General features: G+C 35.4%; 1 protein-coding gene across 2 annotated transcripts in view; it reads left to right on the forward strand.

Annotated features, from left to right (window-relative positions):
• LOC144968974 (uncharacterized) overlaps positions 1-12470 on the forward strand; it is a 43386-nt gene extending 30916 nt beyond the window's left edge. For both annotated transcript variants that reach the window (XM_078907879.1, XM_078907880.1), the window contains exons 8-17: positions 997-1102; positions 1643-1725; positions 2737-2835; positions 4219-4409; positions 5454-5640; positions 6150-6263; positions 7747-7869; positions 8386-8564; positions 9849-9950; positions 11756-12470. In XM_078907879.1, coding sequence (XP_078764005.1) covers positions 997-1102; positions 1643-1725; positions 2737-2835; positions 4219-4409; positions 5454-5640; positions 6150-6263; positions 7747-7869; positions 8386-8564; positions 9849-9950; positions 11756-11966 — 1395 coding nt within the window. In that variant the 3' untranslated portion in view covers positions 11967-12470. The remainder of the gene's footprint in view (positions 1-996; positions 1103-1642; positions 1726-2736; positions 2836-4218; positions 4410-5453; positions 5641-6149; positions 6264-7746; positions 7870-8385; positions 8565-9848; positions 9951-11755) is intronic.
• Positions 12471-25077: the final 12607 nt, after the last annotated feature.

Genomic DNA, 25077 nt, shown 5'->3' on the forward strand with positions numbered 1-25077 from the left:
TTCGTATCACGTTTCCTTCACACTTGTCTCACTGTAATATGTTTTGTTTTATATCACTGTAAAGCGCTTAGAGCCTGTGACAACGGGGTAAAGCGCTATATAAATGCCATTTATTATATATATATATATATATATATATATATATATATATATATATATATATATCATATTATATAGATAGATTAACTGATCCCGAAATTCCTAGGCTTCTTAGAACACAAGGGTTAAGGATTCTTTTTATTTCACAATCGGAGATATATAGTAAATTCTTGATATATGGAAGAAAAGTTAAGATGAGATTTATTTAATATTGATCCGTTAAGAAAGTATACATTTTGAGTGTATGGCATCTGTTGCTACGGTTAAATTGATCAATTATTCAAACAAACAAGTAAGCAGAGAACAAAAATGTTCTCAAATGATTTATTCTTTCCAATAAAACTCAAAGATAGTCATTTTCTGTGACACTTATGACGTAAATCTATATTGTTTTTTTTTTTCGCTAAATTAAAATGATTTGTCATTGTGCGATAGCGTAAAATATGATCTTTACAAAACGTTCAAGCTTTGGAATTGATTTCATTTGTTCCATTCCCTCCTTTTGCCGACATTTTTAATTGAGCTTTTAATTTAATTGAGTTTTTATATAGAGCAATATCCACTAAACGTGCTCAGAGCGCTTTACAAGAGGTCCCTGGCCAACAGCAACACTTAACATATAGGACGGGACATGACGCCTGTTAGGCGATATTACAAATTTTCGAAACAGAGACAACGATGTTATCGACCAGGTATTCACTTTACACCTGAGAACGGTGAGAAAATGTGAGTGAAGAGCCTTTTCCAAGGACTCAACTATGCGCCGAGCGAGGCTCGAACCCAGGATCTTCCGATCCGAAAGCAAATGTCATACCACTAGACCACATAGCCGTTATCTTCATAACTGTTAGCCTCCACATCTTTTTTTCTCCCTTTCTCTCTCATCTGAATTCTAAGATGGAAACCCGAAGACGATTTTGCGACTCAGTGTTAGAAATCTCCAGGTTAAAACTCCCCAAGGAGGCCATACAGATCATGTGCTGGTATATGGAGCTGTGGAATGGTTGGTTTAAAACTAAGCACAAGTAATACCATCACAATCGCAACTGCCACAATCATCATAACCATAAGCAATATCACCACCGCCACTACTACTATTATCCATCATCATTATCATTTTTATCATCATCATCATCATCATCATCATCATCATCATCATCGTTGTTTATTTTAATTTGATGATTATCGTCCTTCTTTTAGACAATGATGACTGTTGTTGTTGCAATTGCTGTTTCCTCCTCCTCTTCTTCATCCTCATCCTAGTCATACTTCCCAACTTCTTCTTCTTCTTCTTCTTCTTCTTCTTCTTCTTCTTCTTCTTCTTCTTCTTCTTCTTCTTCTTCTACTACTACTACTACTACTACTACTACTACTACTACTACTACTACTACTACTACTACTACTACTACTACTACTACTACTACTACTACTACTCTACTACTACTACTACCTATTCTGTTGCTAGTAGGCAATCTGATATCCCATCTTTATAATTGTTTCCAACAACATCGTCTCTATATATACAATATCCCATATCACACAGATACCAGACGAAACGAGTTCCTCCACAAACTAGTGTTGAAATTAGACCCAAGACAGCATTACTTCATTTCTAGTCTATTATCGGTAAGCTTTTATCATAAGTGACGAGAATCCCTTTAAAAACTACGGGTATGCACATTTAATTTCTATCTGCCTCAATGATTTCGTTTGAAATACATAGAATATCTTAGTCATGTGTAAAATCGTTCCACAGTTTAACCGTGGCCTACGTAAAGTTATGGCCTGATACTGACAAAAAAATGAGGCCAAAATATCAGTCTTTTGCCACAAAAGAAAACAAATCGTGAGTTGTATTCAACAGTTCAACCAATGAAATAACTTGTTTCCATGAGCTCTACTAACGACAACTCACTAGTCGGTGCCAAAACCAAATAATGACGTCAAACTGCCAGTCCTTTTGGATTTCAGTATCAGGTTATAACGTAACGATGGCTACGATTTAACACCAACGAGCTACCCAACTTTGGAAATGAGCATTGCAACAAAGGGATGGTAAAATCAAACGTTGCAAAAGGTTAATCGGGGTTCTAGGAGCGATCCTCTACTACCAGGTCCCTCCTCTTTCCATTCTTTACGGTCCAATTTTACCTCATTAAATTCTTTCAATGCCGTTCGAAAACTAAGACCAAAAAGTATTCATATATTATTCTCGCAATGTCTGTCATCATTGTCTGGAGGCAACGGTTTTGAAGGGGAAAAAACAAGGAGAAATTGCAGGAAAAAGAATAAGAGGAAAGAATAGGAAATGCTGAACAGAGAATACCACTTAATAACTGTCTACTGTTCTTGTTGTGTAATTTTAATGTGGATTTAAGTCCTTACTCGCCTTGCCTGTTTTTTTGTTGTTGTTGTTGTTGTTTTTTTGTTTTTCTTTTTTTTTTTTAAATCGTTGTTCTCTTGTTTCATCGATGGAAATTCCATGTGTGATCGACGTTTTTTTTTCTTAGAGACAAAAAGAAAAACAAGGCTTTATGCAAATCTTGTAATCCAAATCTATGACATGATCCAAGAATGTTACAAGCTTGGATGTGATCTGAATAATGATGTGTTTTCATTCAATGTTTCTTTTTTCAGTTAAAACATCACAAAGATATTGTTGGATTACTTCCCGAAGATCTATCACTGAGAATATTAAAATACCTCACTCCCAGAGAACTGCTCACTGCATGTCGGGTAAATAGTTCATTCTTTTTTTTTCTTCTTTCTTTTAATGATGATTTTGAAAATTAGGTTTATATGTTTATTTCATCTCCTACTTTTTATGTTTCCTCAATTTTCTCCCTTCCCGACGTGTAAAAATAAGTACACGTCACCCCCTCCCCAATTGGATTCAGTAGTCTGATGTCACGCCGCCCGGCAACGACGACCATCTTGGTTCTAAACAAAGAAAATCATTACTTTTTATTCTTCATGCTGGCGAGAACTTTTCATATGTCTTGTGGTCAGAATGTGTAAAAGTCAAAACATGATCAAATTTATGTTTTTTTTCTCCTCTGGATACGCTTTTATGCTCCCCGGAGAAATATTTCATAAGGGCGTCCGCCATTGTTCCGATAGTTTAGAGCCAGTTACTAAGTTACCATGAGTCATTACGAGGGAAGTGACGTTACGACTGTTGAAGAGTATTATACATATTGCAAGTTTTACTGTCCCCAGTAAGAAGGAAGTATTTTTGGGGTCCCCGCTTGTTGCAAAACTGCCGTACACTCACATAATACAATTTTAAATTTGGGTCCGAAATCCTTTACTTCATTAATCCAATGATTAAGATGATCCTCGATGTCTCTTAAATTAAACCTAAGGTTGCAAAAAAGTAGGTTAGGATCTCTCTTGAATTTAATATGAATGGAAATCGGACAACATTGCCCGACAGCCCGTTCATGTTAACAGTAGGGAGTTGACTTTTTGACAAGTTGGAGATTATCTTATTCTATCGATATATGAAGTTAAAGTGTTGCTTTTGTTGTTGATTTTTGGTGTTGTTTTGTTTTGTTCATGTCTCTTTCTTGTTTTTTTTTGTTTTTGGGGGGGGGGGGGGTGGATTGGTGTTTGTTGTTGTTGTTGTTTGTTATTTTTTGCCAGAATGAAACAAGATGATTTTTTTAGTGTACGACGGCGTGCCTCACTTTAATATTTCAGGTTTCTGTTTTAAATGTTTTAGTTTTAATTATTTTTCGCCATTACGCCGACATGATTTTTTTAAAAATAAGAGACCCCTGAAATGTTCATATTTAATACATAGATATTGTGTAATTTAAACATTTTAGTGTGTCTTTTTTCTTTAGGATCTCATATTATATCTCTTGGATACAGGAAGCGCCCCCCCCCCTCCCACCCTCTTTGTCCACCCAGCAGTTTTATTGCCTTTCTTGGACTTTTTTGGCGAAAAAAAAAATCAATATAAATACACGTCCTATCCAAATTATAGCAAGCAATAATTGCATCCGCCAATTTAACGCTAAAGTAACCGGGATAAAATTCGGCTCCATGAATCTTATGGCTCTGAAAGTCTACTAATTTTTACACGAATTTCATTGGAATTTTTCACACTTGCAGGTGAGCAAAAAGTGGGAGAAACTTGCCAATAACAACTCCTTGTGGCGTCTAAAATGTATGGAGACGACTCTAGAAGTCCCTATCCCCGCCAAACCTCATTGGAAATCCGTCTACAAAGACAATCTCTATCTGCGTCTAAACTGGAACAAGGGGCTGTGTCGAGTCATCGATTTTAAGGGACACACTGATAGGTGAGTTACTACGAACTATTTTTAAAATATGCACAATTATGAAATTATTAAAGTGACACATTAAGGAAAAGGCACCGATTTAAAACTAAGATTTGAAAAGTGTGTAGTGCCAGACAAAGCAAGAAAGAAAACTACATATTATGGCTCTGAAAACCTCTTCCTCTGTCAAAGAAAAAAAAATTATTTTATTTTTTTTTTTTTTGGTGGTGGTGGTAGTTTCTTGTATTTTTCTTTCTTGCTTTGTCAGGCACTGTTTCATACACACTTTTTAAAATTTGAGATCTTTGTCACAATTAGGAAGCATTTTTCGATATTTAATGCTCTTCACAATGCTTCATTAAGATCCACCCATTATCATTGTATACAGTACAAACTGTCTGTTAAGCATACCTTTTTATACCTGCATTCTTCCATGCACTTTAGCAGACTAGAGGGTTTCAATGCTTGTACAGAGTTTTTCAATAATTTAATATTTGTCACTAAACCCGCTCAACATCGCTTGGCTTATTGATTAGATGAGGCATCGCACCTCTAGAGCATTGCAACCACTTTTCAGAGAGGTCCCAAATACACTCATTTATTTAAGATATAAAATATATAGACTTTAGTTTTCATTGCACTCACCCATGTAATTGCAAACAAATACATTCAACCTCATTCTTTTCAATGACTCAATAAAAATTGTGTTTACAATGGGCATCAATTAAGCTGCAATCCAAAGGTCATCTATGTCGGCTGTGATGTGCCGAACATTTTAAAAAAACAAGGGATGCTACTCAGTTATGACTACAGGAATTGTATAGTATTACCAGGGTTGCCTCGCTTACATTATAACTAATCATACGACTATTATGAAACAGTTTTAATTCATAGTAAATTATTTCATTCTGTTATTGTGTTTTGTTTTGTTCTGCTTTTTTGTTTGTTTATTTGTTTGTTTGTTTGCTTGTTTTTTTTACTGATATTTCAGCAACAGTAATATTGTTTATTTATTAAAATTGTCTTCGTGCTATTTTTTTCTTCTTCTGCCTTTGATGTCAACAGTGTCCTCTCAGTTACCTCCGACAATGAGCGATTAGCCAGTGGATCTGCAGATAAAACCATCAAAATCTGGGACATTCGCACAGGCCACCTCATCACAACCCTCAAGGGACACATTAAGGGAGTTTGGTGTATTCAGTTCTTCACAAAGCATCTATTAGTCAGCGGTTCGTTTGATGGAACTATTAGAGTAAGCGCCAAAACCTTACTAAAATTTTTTAATGATTATTATTGCAAGTATAAGGAACAATTCGAAACCTTCTATTGTAGCAAAAAAAAAAAAAATGAAGTGAATGCAACATAGGTTGAGGTATAATATTTTTGTTATCAATAATAAAAACAAATTTAACAATAATACTGATGTTGTTGATGATGATGATGATGATGATGATGATGATGATGATGATAGTAATAATAAAAACAAAGATAACAATAATAATGGTGTGATGATGATGATGATGATGATGATGATGATGATGATAACAAAGATAACAATGATGATGATGATGATGATGATGATGATGATGATGATGATGATGATGATGATGATGATGATACACTCAGTAATAATGAAAATAATACACCATGTTAAAAAAGATACACACATTTCTTCCAATTAGATATCGTGTCATTAAGGAAAACAATAAATATCTTCAGCGCAACAACATGCCAGCGATAAATTGGTTTAATCATTTTCAGATCTGGAACCTTCGAACTGGGTTGACCACCCGCACAATGCTTGGTCACTCATCTCAAGTCTGGTGTCTCAAACTCCATAAGGGTCTTCTCATATCTGGATCTCAGGACAGACTGGTGAGTACTATGACGATTCACTATCAGAGTGGGTTTTAAAATCACGTATGGATCTGAGACACAAGATCAAGAAGGAAGGAAGATACAATTACAACGTAGCCAATAAATATGTAAGCTACATTGTCTCCTTCAAAAAAAAGAAGAATAAATAAATAAATAAATAAAACCTCCCCCCCCCCCTTCCCAAAAAAAAATACCTGAAAAAAAAAACAGCAAAAGATGCGACTCACCACCTAAAAATGGTTATGTTGGGACGAACTAATTGCTAAAAAAATGAATGTGACGCCCCAAATATACAACTATAGAATAATTTTCTAATAAAATCTCCCCCAAACCCCCCCGCCCTGCCCCCTACCCCCCCCCCCCAAATAAATCAAAAACAACAACAATAGATGCATCTCATCATCAAAAATGGTTATGTTGGGACGAACTAATTGCTAAAAAATTGAATGTAATGCCCCAAATATAAAACTTTGGATTAATTTTCTCTTCGTTATCGTGGAGAACAAACACAGTTATTTAACATTGCAAAAAGCCCAAAGTTCGTTTTTTCTTACAATCTTAGCTCCAAATAATCTTTTCTGAGTCCGATTCAATCTGACATAATATCGTTTATAGATGGTGGATCACACATTATGCGTTCTCTGCTCTTGAAATTCGATCCAATGCGTAATTTTTATTTCAATCTAATTCCATCCAGGCCAAACTGTGGGATATAGGACGATGCCTGTTGCTACAGATACTGTATGCTTTCTCTGCTCTTGGACATTCGATCCAATACGTAACTTTTCTTTGAATCTATTTCCATCCAGGCAAAACTATGGGATGTAGGCCGATGCCGGTTGGTACAGACACTGTACGGTTTCCCTGCTCTTGAACAATTCGCTCCAATACGTAATTTTTCTTTCAATCTAATTACAGCCCGCCAAACTGTGGATATATGTCATTGCCTATTGCTACAGACACCCTATGGTTTCTCTGCTCTTGAACATTCGCTCCAATTTTCTAACTTTTCTTTCAATCTAATTCCATCCTGGCCAAACTGTGGATATAGGTCATTGCCTGTTGCTACAGAGACTGTATGCTTTCTCTTCTCTTGAACATTTCACTCCAATACGTAATTTTTCTTTCAATCTAATTCCATCCTGGCCAAACTGTGGATATATGTCATTGCCTGTTGCTACAGAGACTGTATGCTTTCTCTTCTCTTGAACATTTCACTCCAATACGTAATTTTTCTTTCAATATGTGTATTTCCATCCCGGCCAAAATGTGGAATATAAGCCGATGCTGTTGGTACAGACACTGTATGCTTTCTCTGCTCTTGGACATTCGCTCCAATATGTAATTTTTCTTTCAATCTCATTCCATCCAGGCAAAACTGGGATGTAAGCCGATGCTGTTGGTACAGAGACTGTATCATTTCTCTGCTCTTGGACATTCGCTCCAATATGTAATTTTCTTTCAATCTACTTCCATCCAGGCCAAGCTGTGGGATATAGGCCGATGCCTGTTGCTACAGACACTGTATGGACACAACGCCGCGGTATTTGTCGTGGATATTGCCGAGGACAAAAGTGTTGTCGTCACTGCATCAGCTGACAGGGTAAATAGCATGGATATCTTCTTCTTCTTTTTCTTCTATTCCTCCTCCTCCTCCTCCTTCTTCTTCCTCTTTTTATTCCTCTTCTTTTTCGTCGTCTTGCCGTTCTCCTCCTCCTCTTCCTCCTCCTCCTCTTCCTCCTCCGCCTCCTTTTCCTCCTCCTCCTCTTCCTCTTCCTCCTCCCCCGCATTCTCCTCTCTTATTTGATATGTAGGATTTTGTGGTCTAGTGGATTCTGGCATGTAGGTTGAGGGTTCGAATCACACTGGGAAGCGCAATGTTGAGTCATTGAAAATGGCTCTTTACTCTCATTTCCTCACCATTGTCATATGTAAAATGAGCGTTGTCTCTTTCAAATAAGACAACAAGCAGAACCTGACGTGCGTCATGTTTCGTTCTAAATGTTCATTTATATTGTTGGCTAGACCCTATGTAAAGGGATTTGAGCACATTTAAAGGATGTTAAGTTTTATAATAGCTCACGGTTTTTAAAACAAAATTGAATCTCACTTTCCCCAGAGCGTCCGTTTGTGGGATCCTGAGACTGGACAACCCAAGAAAGTTGTGTGGGTGAGTCCTACTACCTCCGTCATGTCGGTCAGTTACAGTCAGGGGTATTTTGCATGCTCCTACGACGGCACCGTGTGTCTCTATAAAGGTGGGAAACTGATCAAGGCGTACACTGAACACAGGAAAAGGTGAGTTTGAAAAAGTTGATTTCCATTTGTCAATGTTAATGACAGTTACAGTTTTAACCAATTAAATGCCTACGCTGGAAATAGGTGTATTAAAATAATTGGCCGGAAAACTTATCATTCAAATATCGATCAATTTGAATGGTCCTCGTCTTGGCAAAACCTTTCTAACCTTGGATATCGAGAGGTCTTAAGTTTGGGAGAGTTTGTCAAGATGAGTTACATTTAAATTGATCGATGTTTGAAGGGCGAGTTTTCTGGACAAATTTTATAAATATTGCTACAGTTAACTGGTCTTACTTACTTACTTACTTACTTATCCGAACCAGCGACCACCTGAGCTCTAGCCCTTCGGTCTTGTGCCATGACGTAGAAGTTAGATGTCTTTTGTAGTTGTTCCAGGTGACTATAAAGTGTGTTACTGAGGCTTGGATTTGGTGGGAGGAATATGCATCTCAGGTCTTCAAGAGGTTGACATTCAAGCAAGTGGTGTGTTACTGTTTCATTGGGGTGTTGACATAGGCAGTTAACTGGTCAAATAGGCTGATATTAATTCTGCTGTACATTAACAAAAACGAAAAATGTCAAAATGCATTCGACCATCTAAAGAAAAATGAAGAAAAATAATATCCTTGTTCTAAGCTAACGCCGGCCTCCGATATTTAAAAAATTCATAAATACCTTTATTCAGTGTTGAAGAAAGATCTTGTAACTATTCATAAAATGAAATTCTATATGCACTTAACGCTGGTTTTTATTTTAAAAATCCCTTCTAGATAAAAGAAATATGTTTTTTCTTCTTCTGGATTATGCATATTTAATGAAAAGCACTGTGTGCACGTTTAGGGGTATTGCTCTCTCTCTCTCTCTCTCTCTCTTTCTCTCTCTCTCTCTTTCTCTCTCTCTCTCTTTCACTCTCTCTCTCTCTCTCTCTCTCTCTCTCTCTATATATATATATATATATATATATATATATAAATATATATATAAATATATATATATAAATTAAATTGAGCTTTTATATAGCGCAATATCCACTAAATGTGCTCAAAGCGCTTTACAAGGGGTCCCTGGTCAACAGCAACATTTAACATGTAGGACGGGACATGACGTTTGTTAGGCGATATTACAATTTTTCGGACAGAGACAACGCTGTTAACGGCCAGGTACTCATTTTACACCTGGATATAAATGATCCTATGCTCCAGTTTTTATGAACAACATCTTTTTACTCCATGTGAAACTTGGTGATAAAACCCTTAAACGATTTCAATAAAATCTCCACAGAGTTGAAAGTGTTCATCTTCGTATGATAGACCCAGAGACAGGGCATGGCTACATCATCAGTGGCGGGAAGGATGATCTCATCAAGTACTGGGACACTTCAAAGTAAGATTTGAACTCTCTCCCTTCTCTCTGTCGATCCAATCTATTGATCTGTCTAGCTTTCAATTTATCTACCTATCTCTCCCGGAACATGATAGACCCAGAGAAAGGTCATGGCTATATCATCAGTGGGGGGAAGGATGATCTCATCAAGTACTGGGACACTTCAAAGTAAGATTTGAACTCTCTCCCTTCTCTCTGTCGATCCAATCTATTGGTCTGTCTAGCTATCAATCTATCTACCTATCTCTCCCGGAACATGATAGACCCAGAGAAAGGTCATGGCTACATCATCAGTGCGGGAAGGATGATCTCATCAAGTACTGGGACACTTCAAAGTAAGATTTGAACTCTCTCCCTTCTCTCTGTCGATCCAATCTATTGGTCTGTCTAGCTATCAATCTATCTACCTATCTCTCCCGGAACATGATAGACCCAGAGAAAGGTCATGGCTATATCATCAGTGGGGGGAAGGATGATCTCATCAAGTACTGGGACACTTCAAAGTAAGATTTGAACTCTCTCCCTTCTCTCTGTCGATCCAATCTATTGGTCTGTCTAGCTATCAATCTATCTACCTATCTCTCCCGGAACATGATAGACCCAGAGAAAGGTCATGGCTATATCATCAGTGGGGGGAAGGATGATCTCATCAAGTACTGGGACACTTCAAAGTAAGATTTGAACAGTGGCGTGACATACTTACAGTTTAAGGCGGTGCCAGAATCAGAAGAAAATGACTAAAAACATGCTATTTTTGTAAAGTTTATACAAAAGAAAGAAAAACAATTAAAGAAAAGACTTACTCAAATAAGAGGCGGTATATACCATTTCTCAGTTTTATAATTATTTTTTAAATTACTGTAATCCATTCATTTTTAAAAGATGGATGGGGTGGGGTGCCAGGCACCAAATCAACCAATATAGCCACGCCCCTGGTTTGAACTCTCTCCCTTCTCTCTGTCGATCCAATCTATTGATCTGTCTAGCTTTCAATTTATCTACCTATCTCTCCGAAATGGTCCGAAATGTGACTTTTAGTTTCTGTCACTCTAGTGCGGCAAAATAAATAAATAGATAAATAAATAGATAAATAAAATAAAATTCCCTTTATTCATCCTCAAGGGAAATTTGTCTTTAGGGTCTATTCCAAGGGGAGACTGGAATAACCCAGGCGTCAGCCGCAGAGCAGCGTCGCAAAGTGAGTTAGGGAGATGTGACTTGCTCAAGGCCACACAACGCAGCGGCGGGTGATTGAACTCGGTACCTTTCGGGTATTAAGCAAAGACCGTACCACTGAGCCACGCTGCCCCTATGTGGTCGTGTGGTATGACACTCGTCTTCGGGTCGGAAGGTCCTGGATCGGGTCCCGCTCTGAGCGGCGCATAATTGAGTTCTTGGAAAAGGCACTTTCTCACATCCTCTCACCATACACGTCTAAAATGAGTACCTGGCCGTAAACAGCGAAAACTCTGTTGATAAAAATTGTATTATCGTCTAACAGGCGTCATGCCTCGTCCCACATGTTGATGCTGGCTATAGGGACCCCTTGTAAAGCGCTTTGGGCTCGTTAAGTGGCTATTGCACTTTATAAAAGCTCGAGTTTTAAAAAATTAAAATGCGTCCTCAATAAGACATAAAACTTATTCAACATTATATTATATAATATATATATATATATATATATATGTATATATATTATATATATTATATATATATATTAATTCAATTATAAGCACCTAAATCACTCTGACATAAAACTGTTTTGAGGCTGTAGGTAACATAATTGTATGATGTTTCTTTCCCAGGGATAAAAGTGTTCAGACATTCGCTGGTCACAAGAAAGCTGTCAACTGTGTGTACGTCAATCGTCTATGTATTGCCAGTGCGTCTTACGACAACAAGATACGGGTGTGGGACTTTAACATAGGGATGCCTCAAAACGAGGAGGAAGAGGATGAGGATGATGAGGAAGAGACTCCATCTCCAAAAGATAACAACGTTGATAATGCGGAATAGAAGAAAAAACGTGAAAAATAAATAATTGAATAAAAACACATTGGCAGAGTACACTCTAATTAATTATGCTACTGTTTTTATTTAAATATTCTTTTCCTGCTTTCTCGTTTTCTCTTCTTCTTCTTACTATTCTCCTCCTTTACTCCTCCTCCTTCCTCTTCTTCTTCTCCTCCCCTTCCTCCTCCTCCTCCTACTACTACTCCTCTTCCTCCTCCTCCTCCTCCTCCTTCTTCTTCTTCTTCTTCTTCTTCTTCTTCTTCTTCTTCTTCTTCTTCTTCTTCTTCTTCTTCTTCTATTTCTTGTTGTTGTTGTTGTTGTTGTTGTTCTTCTTCTTCTTCTTCTTCTTCTTCTTCTTCTTCTTCTTCTTCTTCTTCTTCTTCTTCTTCTTCTTCTTCTTCTTCTTCTTCTTCTTCTTCTTCTTCTTCTTCTTCTTCTTCTTCTTCTTCTTCTTCTTCTTCTTCTTCTTCTTCTTCTTCATCATCATCATCATCATCTTCTTCTTCTTCTTCTTCTTCTTCTTCTTCTTCTTCTTCTTCTTCTTCTTCTTCTTCTTCTTCTTCTTCTTCTTCTTCTTCTGCGCTCCGTTATGCACCCCCACGAGCCGATATTATCATTATGTCATCTGAAAGTGTGTTCCAATCGTTGTTGGTAATGGGGAACTATTATCTTATTATTACACTATTTTGACCTAAGGTTATGTTGAAGGGACAATGGTAAATGTAAAGGTCAATGTAAATGACCTTAGTAACTACCGTCCCGTCTCAAATCTGCCATTTCTTTCTAAAATCCTTGAAAAAGTTGTACTCAGACGTCTTTCACAACATCTCCATGAAAACAATCTATGGGAAAAATTTCAGTCAGCTTATCGTTCTTACCACAGCACAGAAACTGCTCTGTGCTGTGTTGCGAGTGATTTGCTTGATGTTTTAGATAAAGGTTCTGTTTCTCTTCTGACATTGTTAGACCTTTCGGCGGCGTTTGATACTATTGATCACGGTATTCTCATTAAACGACTTAATATAACCTTTGGCTTGTCTGGGACTGTCTTGCAGTGGTTTGAATCTTATTTAGATGGCAGAAAGCAACAGGTTATGATTTTAGATAAACTTTCTCGTCAACATACATTGTCTTTTGGTGTTCCTCAAGGCTCTGTTTTGGGTCCAATTCTTTTTGTTTTGTATACTTCTCCATTATCTAATGTCATCACTGGTCATGGGCTGCGCTATCATCTCTATGCAGATGATACGCAACTTTATGCTACTGATAAAACTAAAAATCTCGAAAATATTGTGAAACGTGTGGAAGAATGTGTGACGGATGTGAAAGAGTGGATGGATGCAAACAAGTTGAAAATGAATGAGTCAAAAACAGAAGTGATGATTGTGGGAAATAGAGGGCAGTTGAAGGTGAATGATGGTCTTGAGGTGTTGATTGGGGGTGAAAAGATCAAAGTTTCAAAGACTGTGAAAAATTTGGGTGTCTATTTTGATTCAGAAATGAAAATGTCAGCTCACATTTCTGCTCTCTGTAAATCTTTATACTTTCAATTGAAGAAAATCAGTTCGATCCGTCAGTATATTGCAATTGGAACATGTAAAACATTGGTTGTTTCCCTCATTTTTTCGAAACTAGACTATTGTAACTCGCTGCTTGTCAACTTGCCTCAGGCTTCTATTAAACAATTGCAACTACTGCAAAACAGTGCAGCAAGATTAGTTTTTGGCAAAAAAAAATTTGATCATGCAACCCCTTTGTTGGCCTCTCTCCACTGGTTGCCCATTGAAAAGCGCACATATTACAAAGCAGCGTGTCTTGTTTATAAGTGTTTGGCTGGTATAGCACCGGCATATCTCACAGATCACGTGGTCATGTGTAAATTTGAAAATTACACTTTAAGATCATGTAATGACCAAACGAAAATTTCGGAAAAAAGATCAAGAACAAAATTTGGTGATAGATCGTTTGCTTGTTTCGGCCCCAAGATTTGGAATGAACTACCACGTGGTCTGAGGGAGTGCAAGTCTTTACCTACTTTTAAAAAGAATCTCAAGACACATTTTTACTGTATTTGTTTTTCTTGACTCTATATGAATCCTTGATTTGGCTATGAATTGTTATTGTTGTTATTATTTTATTTATTTTTTATTTTTTCACTTAAAATTGATATTTATATTGTAAAGTGCCCAGAGCTTGTGTTTTACACGAGAATGAGCGCTATATAAATGTGTATTATTATTATTATTATTATCAATGGTAGATGTTTAGAAAAATGTTTTATTCCTGTTTTTTATTTTAATAATTTTCCACTTGTCCACACGAAATACAAACTGTTTACAAACACCCATAATTTCTTTTGCGACATATTCTTTTAATTATAGATTCGTTAAATGGTTCTTAAACACGTTAATAACATAAAAAGCTATCTAATATCGAACGAATTTTGTATGTCTTAACATTATTTAGATGATTGACAGAACTCTGCTATTTTCTAAATACAAATAGTCTGAACCATGTTTTTAACGATTTTAAAATGCAATTTTTACAATGTTACATACCAACCTTGTCGAATCTATACCACGCCAAGTTAGTCATTAACATGCATTTTTAGATATAACATTGGAGATAAAACAATATTGGAAACCCCTTTTTTTCTCCATCTCGTGTTATGTTTAGAATAACATTTGTCAACAACTAGTATTTTTTTCATCTATTTTCTCCCTCCCTCCACAATCGTTGAAAATATACCCCCCCCCCACCTCCCGCGGCCGCACTCCCCCTTCCCACTCAACCTGTGTAACTTATTGAAATTAAAGCAAATCTGTGATATACAATGTCAAAGTCCATTGCATTTATTATTTAAGTTTGATAACTTTATTGATTTCAATATTGAATGATATTCTTTTTGTACTGATCGATTCGTATTAAAATACATTTCAAATCAAGATGTTTTGTTTGAGGTCATATCTCGTCCAATTTTAGGTTGTAGTGCATGCGTTTGGGACTCCAAAAAGCAGATAGAACAACTCGAGAAAGTTCAAAACGGAGCATTTGGTTTGTTTGTAACAACTACAGGAGGACTGAAAGCGTCAGTGAGATGAGCAAGAGTCTAAACTGGTCACCATTACATGCGAGACGCACTATACAAAAAGCCAAAGTCTTCTTTATGGCCTCTCAGGAACTGACAACAATCCCAATTGATGTTTTTTTGTTTTTAAGGGTTTTACGGCGCTTGTAACACATTTAGGTCATATCAGCGAAGAAAATGGGATAGTAAAAAGTTCTAGAATTACAATTAAAGCTCCAAAGAAAAGGTAAGACAAAGGGGAGTTGGTTCAAATAGGAAACAGATGTATATTCCAAGAGCACACCATCAAAGTACTTAGTTTGAGATCCCAATAAAAGTCTCATCCAGACACAAGCACAGGTCCCCACTAAGAGGAATACACTCAAATGTTTACAAATCATATGATATAATATGTAAACAAAATATAATGCAATGCATAAGAGAGAGATGATTTACAGGGAAAAAAATATCTCCCAACTATACATTCGACTGTTTCCCTCCCAGTTAAGGAACTCTGGCTAGGGTCAGGACAAAACTAAGTAATCTCATTCCAAGACAACGACAGGAACCAATTGGAAAACGGGTATGGGGGGGGGGGGGAATAGAAGACACAGCATGTACCTCCCTGTCCACTATGGGAAGTCATGATCCCCACCCAGAATCCCAATTGGATTCAGTAGTCTGATGTCACGCCGCCCGGCTAACATGCATAGATGGAATCTGAGAGACTCAGATGCATGCAAGACAAACAGTAACTTCATTTCAAGAAAGACAAACAAACCTTGAAAAAAAAAATCAGATGTTGGAGGATAGAAGTCAAGGCAAGAGTGCCCCCCCCCCCCCCCCCCCGCCTTACCCACTATGGGATGTCTATAATGTGATAGGGGGATAGAAGAGATAGTAAGGATGTGGACAGATGCAGACCACATCGGATCATCAGCTTTCTATAATACGTGATGACAATACATAAATAAATAAATAAAGTGCACAAACGAAAAGTAGTTGTTCTTATTTATTGATTTCGTTTAATTATCGTTTGTTGACATGGTTGAGGAGATTCTGTCTACACAACTTCAAATAAAACACTATATGTAATAGGGAATGAGATTAGCGGAAGAGTAGCGTCGCTTGATTGGACGTCAACCATAGTCTGTGACGTCACCGGCGGGAAAGTTATTAGAGAGAGAACGTCATGTTGGTTGTGCGCATGCGTCTCTCGCGGAGCGAGGACGAGAGACGCATGCGCACAACCAACATGACGTTCTCTCTCTAATAACTTTTCCGCCGGTGACGTCACAGACCATGGGTGACGTCCAATCAAGGGACGCTACTCTTCCACTAATCTCATTCCCTATAGGCGTAACAATATTGATGCTAAGCAAAATATTTACCGATTCTGCTCGACAGATGAATCGTATCGACACGTATCTATAACTATGTGTACCCTTTAACGCTTTTAGTAGGTTAGAGGGACTTTAGTGATTAAAAATCACCCAAACTCGCGATCATAAAACAACAATAACAAAGAACAAAGTGACGTCAAAACCGATCATTCTAAAACAAAACATACGATATCGTGGATTACTATATATATATATATATATATATATATATATATATATATATATATCTTCCGTTCTTGGTTACAAAACTGTAGGTCCAGGTCAAAATGCAAGCATGATGGTATGTACCTACTTTCACTTCCTACACTGAATCCAAAACAACACAAAACACGTGTTATCTGTTTTCTGACAATTTGGTAAGATGATGTGGTCATAAGAACACATTTTTCAAATAGGGTACATTTTGGAGCCATAATCACTTCCGATTTGTATCTTTGTATTATTTTTTTAATGAGCCCTTACACATTGTTATATTTTTAGCCCTTTACACATTGTTATATTTTTAGCCCTTGACACATTGTTATATTTTTGTTTGTATCTTCCAACACGTGACGTATAGCGTCAATCTAGAGTTATTTTGTCATGACCCAGATATGAGGATTTGGTTTAAATAAAGACAACATAATCAAAATTACGAAGTTAACATGTTTTCTTTTGTTTGGTTTTGTTTTCTTTTTCACAATCTTAATTAAGAAACTGCACTTTGCCTTGTCATTGAAAACTTGCGACAATGTTTTATTGAAAATATAAAAGTGAGAAATTTTGTAGCAGGATCTGGTACAGGATGAAAAATCTGAAAAGTTGTGAATTATACAGTGCCAATCGCAGCAGAAAAAAAATACCATCCCACAATAATCTGTTTTCCTCGACTGGGAAATCCGATTTATTTCATGGGATGATTTTTCTTTCTGCTATGTCTGCACTTTATGAAATAGACCTTTTCAGAATTTCATTTAATTTTCATAAAGAAATCTTAGAAATTTACAAATCTCGCGGTACGATAGTGAAACATATATAGATTAATTACAGAGCCCGACTGGTAGAACCCGATATCTGTTGTTACTTGAAAAAATAAAAAAATTAAAAAGTTCTCTCTGAATCCCGTACATATTCTCTATGTGACGCGATTTCGGTGTTAATATTTGTTTTAATTTGCATTTTATTGATGAAAAATAATTTTCTCTACTGTTGCATTACAAGTTTATTGACATTTGTGATATGAATATAAACCAATCAAAAGTGAACATTCCAGTTTGCTCTTTGGGGTTTTTTAAAATTTTGAAAGGTTTTATGGCACTGGCGGCATATTTAGGTCATTTCAGCGCCAGGAAAAAGATAGAAAATGGGATAGTAAAAAGAATTCTAGTTTTATAAGTAAAAACACACAAGAAGAGTAAGACAAAGGGGAATGGTAAAAATAGGGAATAAATGTAGATTCCAATAGCATACTATATTATGCATTATTTGAGATCATCTAAGTCTCATCTAGCCACAAGCACATGATCCCACAAGGAGGAATACACTCAAATGCTTACATTATACATTCAAAACAACAAATATAACAATAGATAGCAGATTGTTTATTTTTAAAGCTTTTACGGCGCTTGCAACACATGAAGGTCATATCAGCGCCTGTAAAAAGGAAGAAAATGGGATAGGAAAAAATTCTAGAATTACAATTAAAGCACCAAGAAAAGGGAAGACAAAAGGGAATTGGTTCAAAAAGGAAACAGATGTAGATTCCAAGAACACACTATCAAAGTACTTAATTTGAGATCACCTAAAAGTCTCATCCAGACACAAGCACAAGTCCCCACTCAGAGGTATACACTCAAATGTTTACAAATCATATATACTATGTAAACAAAACATAGTAGTGTATACTAGAGAGATGGTTAACAAGGAACAAAATATCATCTCTCAAAACTAACTATACATTTGACTGTTTCTCTCTCAGCCAGGGCTCGGACAAAACTAAGTAATCTCATTCCAAAAAAGCACAGAAAGAAGACACAGTAAGTATACCTCCCTTCCCACTATGGGAGGTCAGGAACCCCACCAATAGATGACAGAGAGATGATTTACAAAGAAAAATATCTAGAGTCAGGACAAAACCAAACCAAAAAAAAAAGAAGCAAGTTGGAAACAGATATAGAAGTATAGAAGACACAGTAAGTGACCTCCCTGTCCACTATGAGAGGTCAGGAATCCCTCCCAGCATTCCAGAGTTGCGTGCCAGTTCTCCTAATTTCTGGTCAATTCTCTCTAGTCAAACCACAAAATAGTGATTATTTTTTCTTTTTTATTATCATACTTAAAATAGAGACATATTAATTTTGAAAAAAAAGTGAAGTTCGTATAGACAATGATGATAACAATATCACTTTGTTTACATTTTCAAATAAAAAAAAAACAACAACCATCGCACAGTTGTTATAATAACCGAATAGAGGGAATCATTTTAAAATAATATGACAATTCTTGCTTCAGCAACAATCACACATCAATGACTACTGCTACAAATTCAATATTTTCAGTTTCAAATGGACCATTTTGAGGGAAATGTTTTGACACGGCAAATTCAGCGGAAAATTTCTGAGAAATTCTCAAAATCACTGTTTATTTACCAAAAATGGTTTTTAAAAAGGAGGAATTGTGATGGGGATGGGCGTAGTTAAACTACCATTTAGGTGCCCAAATATTCGACCGGCGGTGACAGCCCAAATTAGACACCCGGCGAAAAAGTTCAGGCTCCAATCTCGATCGCGATTTTTTTCTTCTTCTTAAAAAAAATTTATATATATTTTTTTTTTGAATCGTGACGACTGACAAAAACCGGAGGTTCCGGATTAAAACTGACTGGTGGTAAAAAACCGGATTTCCGGCTAAAACCGGAAAAGTGGCATCCCTGAATGGTATAGATTGTTTGTTTTTAAGGGTTTTACGGCGCTTGCAACACATTTAGGTTATATCAGCGCCAGTAAAAAAAGAAGAAAATGGGGTAGTAAAAAGTTATAGAATTACAATTAAAGCATCCAAGAAAAAGTAAGACAAAGGGGAACTGGGAACAAATAGGGATCAGAGGTAGATTCCAAGAACATATCTTCAATGTACTTAGTTTGAGATCACCAATAAGTCTCATCCGGACACAAGCACGGCCCCCACTAAGAGGAACACACTCAAATGCTTACATTAGAAATTATAACAAATTTAATAATACATAACAGAGAGATGATTTACAACGAAAAAAATATCATCTCCCAAAACAATAACTATGCATTTGACTGTCTTCCTCCCAGCCAGGACCCCGACCAGGGCCAGGACAAAACCAAGCAATCTCACTCCAAGACAAAGACAGAATGCAAGTTGGAAAACAATATAGGGGAATAGAAGACACAATAAGTACCTCCCTGCCCACTATGGGAGGTAGGAACCCCACCCAGGATGGTATAGATTGAAAACTGTAGAACACATGTGTTTCCCATTCTGATGACATTCATTGATAACACGCACATAAAAAAAAATATAAATCAGAATAATTTCATCATCATTATAAAGGACATTGTCCCATCATAAAAAAAGACAAAGAGAACCAAAAAAAACCCAAAAACAATCAGTACCAACAAGACATGACATTTTCATGATAAATTCAGAACATGCTAATAATTCTTAATTAATTAAATTTTATAAAAATCATTAAAAGAGAAGTAAACAATTGTTTTTAAAAATATTCTTTTTTTTTTGCTTTAAAAATCAAAGGAAGTTTTTTTTATTTACATGTGATTGAAATAATATTGAATAAATTCTTTCACTATCAAAGTCGACGTGCATTTATTTGCAGGTCTGATAACCCAATTCCTTACGGGCTCATTGTTGTAATGAAAATCTCAAAAAATGACGCAAAATATTGTCCATTACAACAATGTTTAAATAGACCCATAAGGATGTTCGGCTGTCAGACCTGCGAATATGTATACGTCGATCAAAGTGCATGTGTTGACAAAGGGAATGGCTATAGACTGTTGTACACTGACAAACGCATATTTTTTCATATTGGCCAAAACATTTGGACTATATATATTGATAGATTAAGATTGCTTAGATGTTTTGTTTTTTTGTAAATCTCAAACCTGAGACTTCTTCCAAGTATTAAGAGTGTATAGCAGGATAGTCTTTCCCTCATAAATTTCTTGCTTTCTCATTTGTTCCCCATAATTCCTCTTCACAAATTCCTATTTCTAAATATTTGTACAAAATCAAATAAATATGTTTTTTCCCCCCATATGTAAAACATACCTGTTTATCCATCTCCATGAGCTATTGTTTTCCCCCAATGCCTTTATATCATTGCTGATGGTGACAAAAACTGAAAAAGTAGGATAATGTTGAACGATTGCCTTTAAGCCCCATTTTTACTGCACTAAACCCCACTTTTAGAGCCATTGAGATGATAGACTATCATTGATACTCTAGCTAACTTCTGGAGAGTGGGAAACTGCACCTGTGTGTTCCACCACACATCAACTCTCTCATTGCCAGCACATTGTTTCGAGAAAATGTATTTTTTAAAAGGAGGAAATTCCTCCACTGGACTCCAAAATCGCGGATTTCCGGGGAAAACCATCGGCATTGTTACATAATAAGTATATGCATACTTTGAAATTAAACCTTCAAAGAAGACGACGAGTCTGTTCCTTGCTGTATTTTAACAAATACTTTCAATTCTGGGAGTGTAAACAGCCCTAAGAAAAACGAAGACTTAAAAAAAAAAAGCTTTATATAGAGCAATATCCACTAAATGTACTCAAAGCGCTTTACAAGGGGTCCCTGGCCAACAGCAATATTTAACATGTAGCACGGAACATAACGCCTGTTAGGCGATATTACAATTTTTTAGACAAAGACAGCGCTGTTAACGGCCAGGTAAGTCATTTTACACCTGAGTACGGTAAGAGAAAGTGAGTAAAGAGCCTTTTCCAAGGACTAAACTATGCGCCGAGCGCTAGGCTTGAACCCAGGACCTTCCAATCCAAAAGCGAGTGTCATACCACTAGACCACATAGCCGATTTCAAATGGTTACATTTACATTACATTTCTATGAATTTATTTTAAAATCTATAACTATGCTAATACATGGTCCCGTTGAGCTAAAATTGTTTGCCCTGTAAAAGGTGATAATAGTGAACTGCCAATAGAAGTAATATTGAGAAAAAAAAAGAAAACAAATCTTGTACCTGTAATGTAGTGCATTCTTATTCTTAGAAGAGAAGTTAAGATGAAGATCATAAAAAACAATTTTTACAAATTGGTAAAAATGATTGAAAACTTAATTATTCATGTAATGTAATGGTCATATGTTGTTGTTGATGGAAAATATATATTAGGATTGAATGAATAATTATCAATCATCATAATTTGTATATTAATGAGTCATTAGGCCCATGGAGCCAAAGTTAATCCAGGTTTCTATAGCGTGAACAATAGCAATTACTTGCAACCCTTTGGATAGGAAGTAGGGGGGGGGGGGAGGGTAAGGAAAAAAATCTCGATTTCACCCAGGATCGATCTGAGCCCCTTGGTTTGCTCTACCAACTGAGCCATCAGGACTCCATTTTAACTCACTCAACCCTAACTCCGACTATATCCCGGGTTACTTTTTACCCAATGCCTATTTATTACATTTTTCTGAGACAAATTATAGGCGTACTATGAAAGCTATTGTTTTATAGTTTTTACATGTTAATGGTAGTTGAATAAAACCATCTATGTACATGCTAATTTTTAATATATTTTTTCCAATTGTGAAAAGGAGCAAAAATCTCCAGGATTGAGTGAGTTAATGAAGGCCGCTGGCCAATTTACCTAATGATATCCAAGATGCCACAATAACAATTTAGCAGAATGGCCTGGATATTTGACGGAAATTCGTTTACATTCATTAAGGCCCGAACTGTAAATTTTATCTTTTTTTTATACTTCTAAGAAACTGCATTCACTGAGCTCAACCAAATCAGTAAATTTAATCATCGAGACTTTTAATTCAATTTTCAGCATCAGACTCACTCGGACATAAAACCAGATCGAGATGACAGGTCACCTGTACTAATAATACAACATAACACTACGTGGAAGACATAAATATGAAGAAAAAAAACCCTCACATTTTTAAAAACATTTCTATCTTATCATTGATAAAATCACAACGGCCTTGAATCAGACTGGGACTACATCAAAATTAGATTGGAAATTTAATCCTAAAACAGATTAAATAAAATAAAATAAGCACCATTGCTATCTTATCTCGCAACAATTATACGCTTGTCAAAGATTGCAAAATAAGTTCTGAGTAGTCCATCTGGACTTAGTGGTGTAAAAACAATTTGATTGATTGATTGATTTTAAAGGTTTTACGGCGCTTGCAACACATTAAGATCATATCAGCGCCAGTAAAAAGGAAGAAAATGGGATAGTAAAAAGTTCTAAAATTACAATTAAAGCACCTAAGAAAAGGTAAGACAAAGGGGAAATGGTTCAAATAGGAAACATATGTAGATTCCAGGAGCAAGCTATCAAAGTGCTTTGTTTGAGATCACCTAAAAGTCTCATCCAGACAAAAGCACAGGTCCCCACTAAGAGGAACACACTCAAATGTTTACAAATCATATATAATACATAAACAAAATATAATATAGTGCATAAGATGATTTACAAGGAAAAAAATATCATCTCCCAAAATTAACTATACATTCGACTGTTTCCCTCCCAGCCAAGGACTCCAGCCAGGGTCAGGACAAAACTAAATAATCTCATTCCAAGTCAAAGACAGAAAGAAACTGGAAAACAGATACCGGGGAATAGAAGACACCCAAGTACTTCCCTGCCCACTATGGGATGTAACATAAGATGTAACTTACATGGCAATCTGTGATTTGGAAACACAAGCTGTCACAACATTTAAATAGGAGCTTCAATGGCGTATGAAGCTTTCAATAAAAATTACGGGTAAAAATATAATATTATGGAAGCTTATTTTTAATATAAACCTAGTTTCTTAGTCATTTATGCTAATGTTTGCTCAAATATGCACGCTGCAAAGAATATGCAAAATAAAGGGAAAAGAAAAGGCGAGAAAGTGTTTACTTGTTGGCCATTGAGCTGGTTTAGTTTTAGAAGCTTGACAGTGCTAGCAACACTTCTAAGTCACCATTCGGCTGATTATTTATATCACATTTAAGCTTTATATTGTGCCTTGTGTGGCAATGGAATTTAAACACACTCTACAATATCTGGAGTAATAATAATAGCAATAACAGTAATAATAATAGTAATAATAATAATAATAATAATAATAATAATAATAATAATAATAATAATAATAATAATAATAGTAATAATAATAAAAATAGTAATAATAATAATAATAATAATAATATCAATAATAATAATGATAATAATAATAATATCAATATCAATAGTAATAATAGTAATTATAATAACAATAATAATAATAATAATAATAATAATAATAATAATAACAATAATAATAATAATAATAATAATAATAATAATAATAATAATAATAATAATAATAATAATAATAAATGAATAACATATAAATTCGTAAAATATCTATTTATCACTATTTTAATAGAAAAGAATAAACAAAAGGCAACATATAAAAATAATAAAATTCTCATATCTTTAGTAAATCACAATCATATCATATAAGTAAAAGATAAATCCATAACACTTTGTAAATATAAGTCAATCTGGATTTTTTATAGAAGAATCAAATAGTTTGTTACTTGTCAACGAATGATTGAGATAATAAATGAAGAAATGTGCGTTGAGGACTGGGGAAATAAAAGTAGATAAGCAAATGAGTAGTTAGAGATCACATCCCCCCCCCCCCCCCACACACACACTCGTCTGTTGTAAAATTTCATCAATATGATCCATAAATTAAACTAAAATAAAACTTAGCGCCGCATAACTATTTAAAACAGGAGGTGTCTGTAGGCTGTTCGTGTCCCGGAACTAAACATTTTATAGCTTAATAACTTCATGCAACCAAAAGTTTTAAAGTAAAACAAAAATATATGGACGGGATATAGCTTAAAAATACTTTACACTGCCAAGAAGAAACGGGAAAAAAATCAAAATCAATATATAATGAGACTACCATATGCCACAAAGATAGGAATAAGTCTTCCATAGAATATATAAAATCTAGCGTTAAAATATATACGATATATGTGGATATTATTTCAGACTAAAATACCTCTCAACTTGGAAATATTATAAATGGGGGGAAAAAATTAAATGCAAGGGACAAAATAAATCATAAAGCACCTCCTAAAAACAATAAAATGTTCAAGACAATGATTTTTTTTAAAATCAACAACAAAATTTGTTGAGACGAACATATAAATAATTAATTATAGTGAGTATAAGGACTATTAACACAATCAAATAATAATAATAATAATAATAATAATAATAATAATAATAATAATAATAATATAACAATAATAATAATAACAATAATAATAATAATAATAATAATAATAATAATAATAATAATAATAATAATAATAACAATAATAATAATAATAATAACAATAATAATAATAATAATAATAA

This window comes from Berghia stephanieae, chromosome 3 (genome assembly GCF_034508935.2).
Source record: "Berghia stephanieae isolate SIO BIC M18660-M18661 chromosome 3, UCSD_Bste_1.3, whole genome shotgun sequence".
NCBI classification, from domain to species: Eukaryota; Metazoa; Mollusca; class Gastropoda; order Nudibranchia; family Aeolidiidae; genus Berghia; species Berghia stephanieae.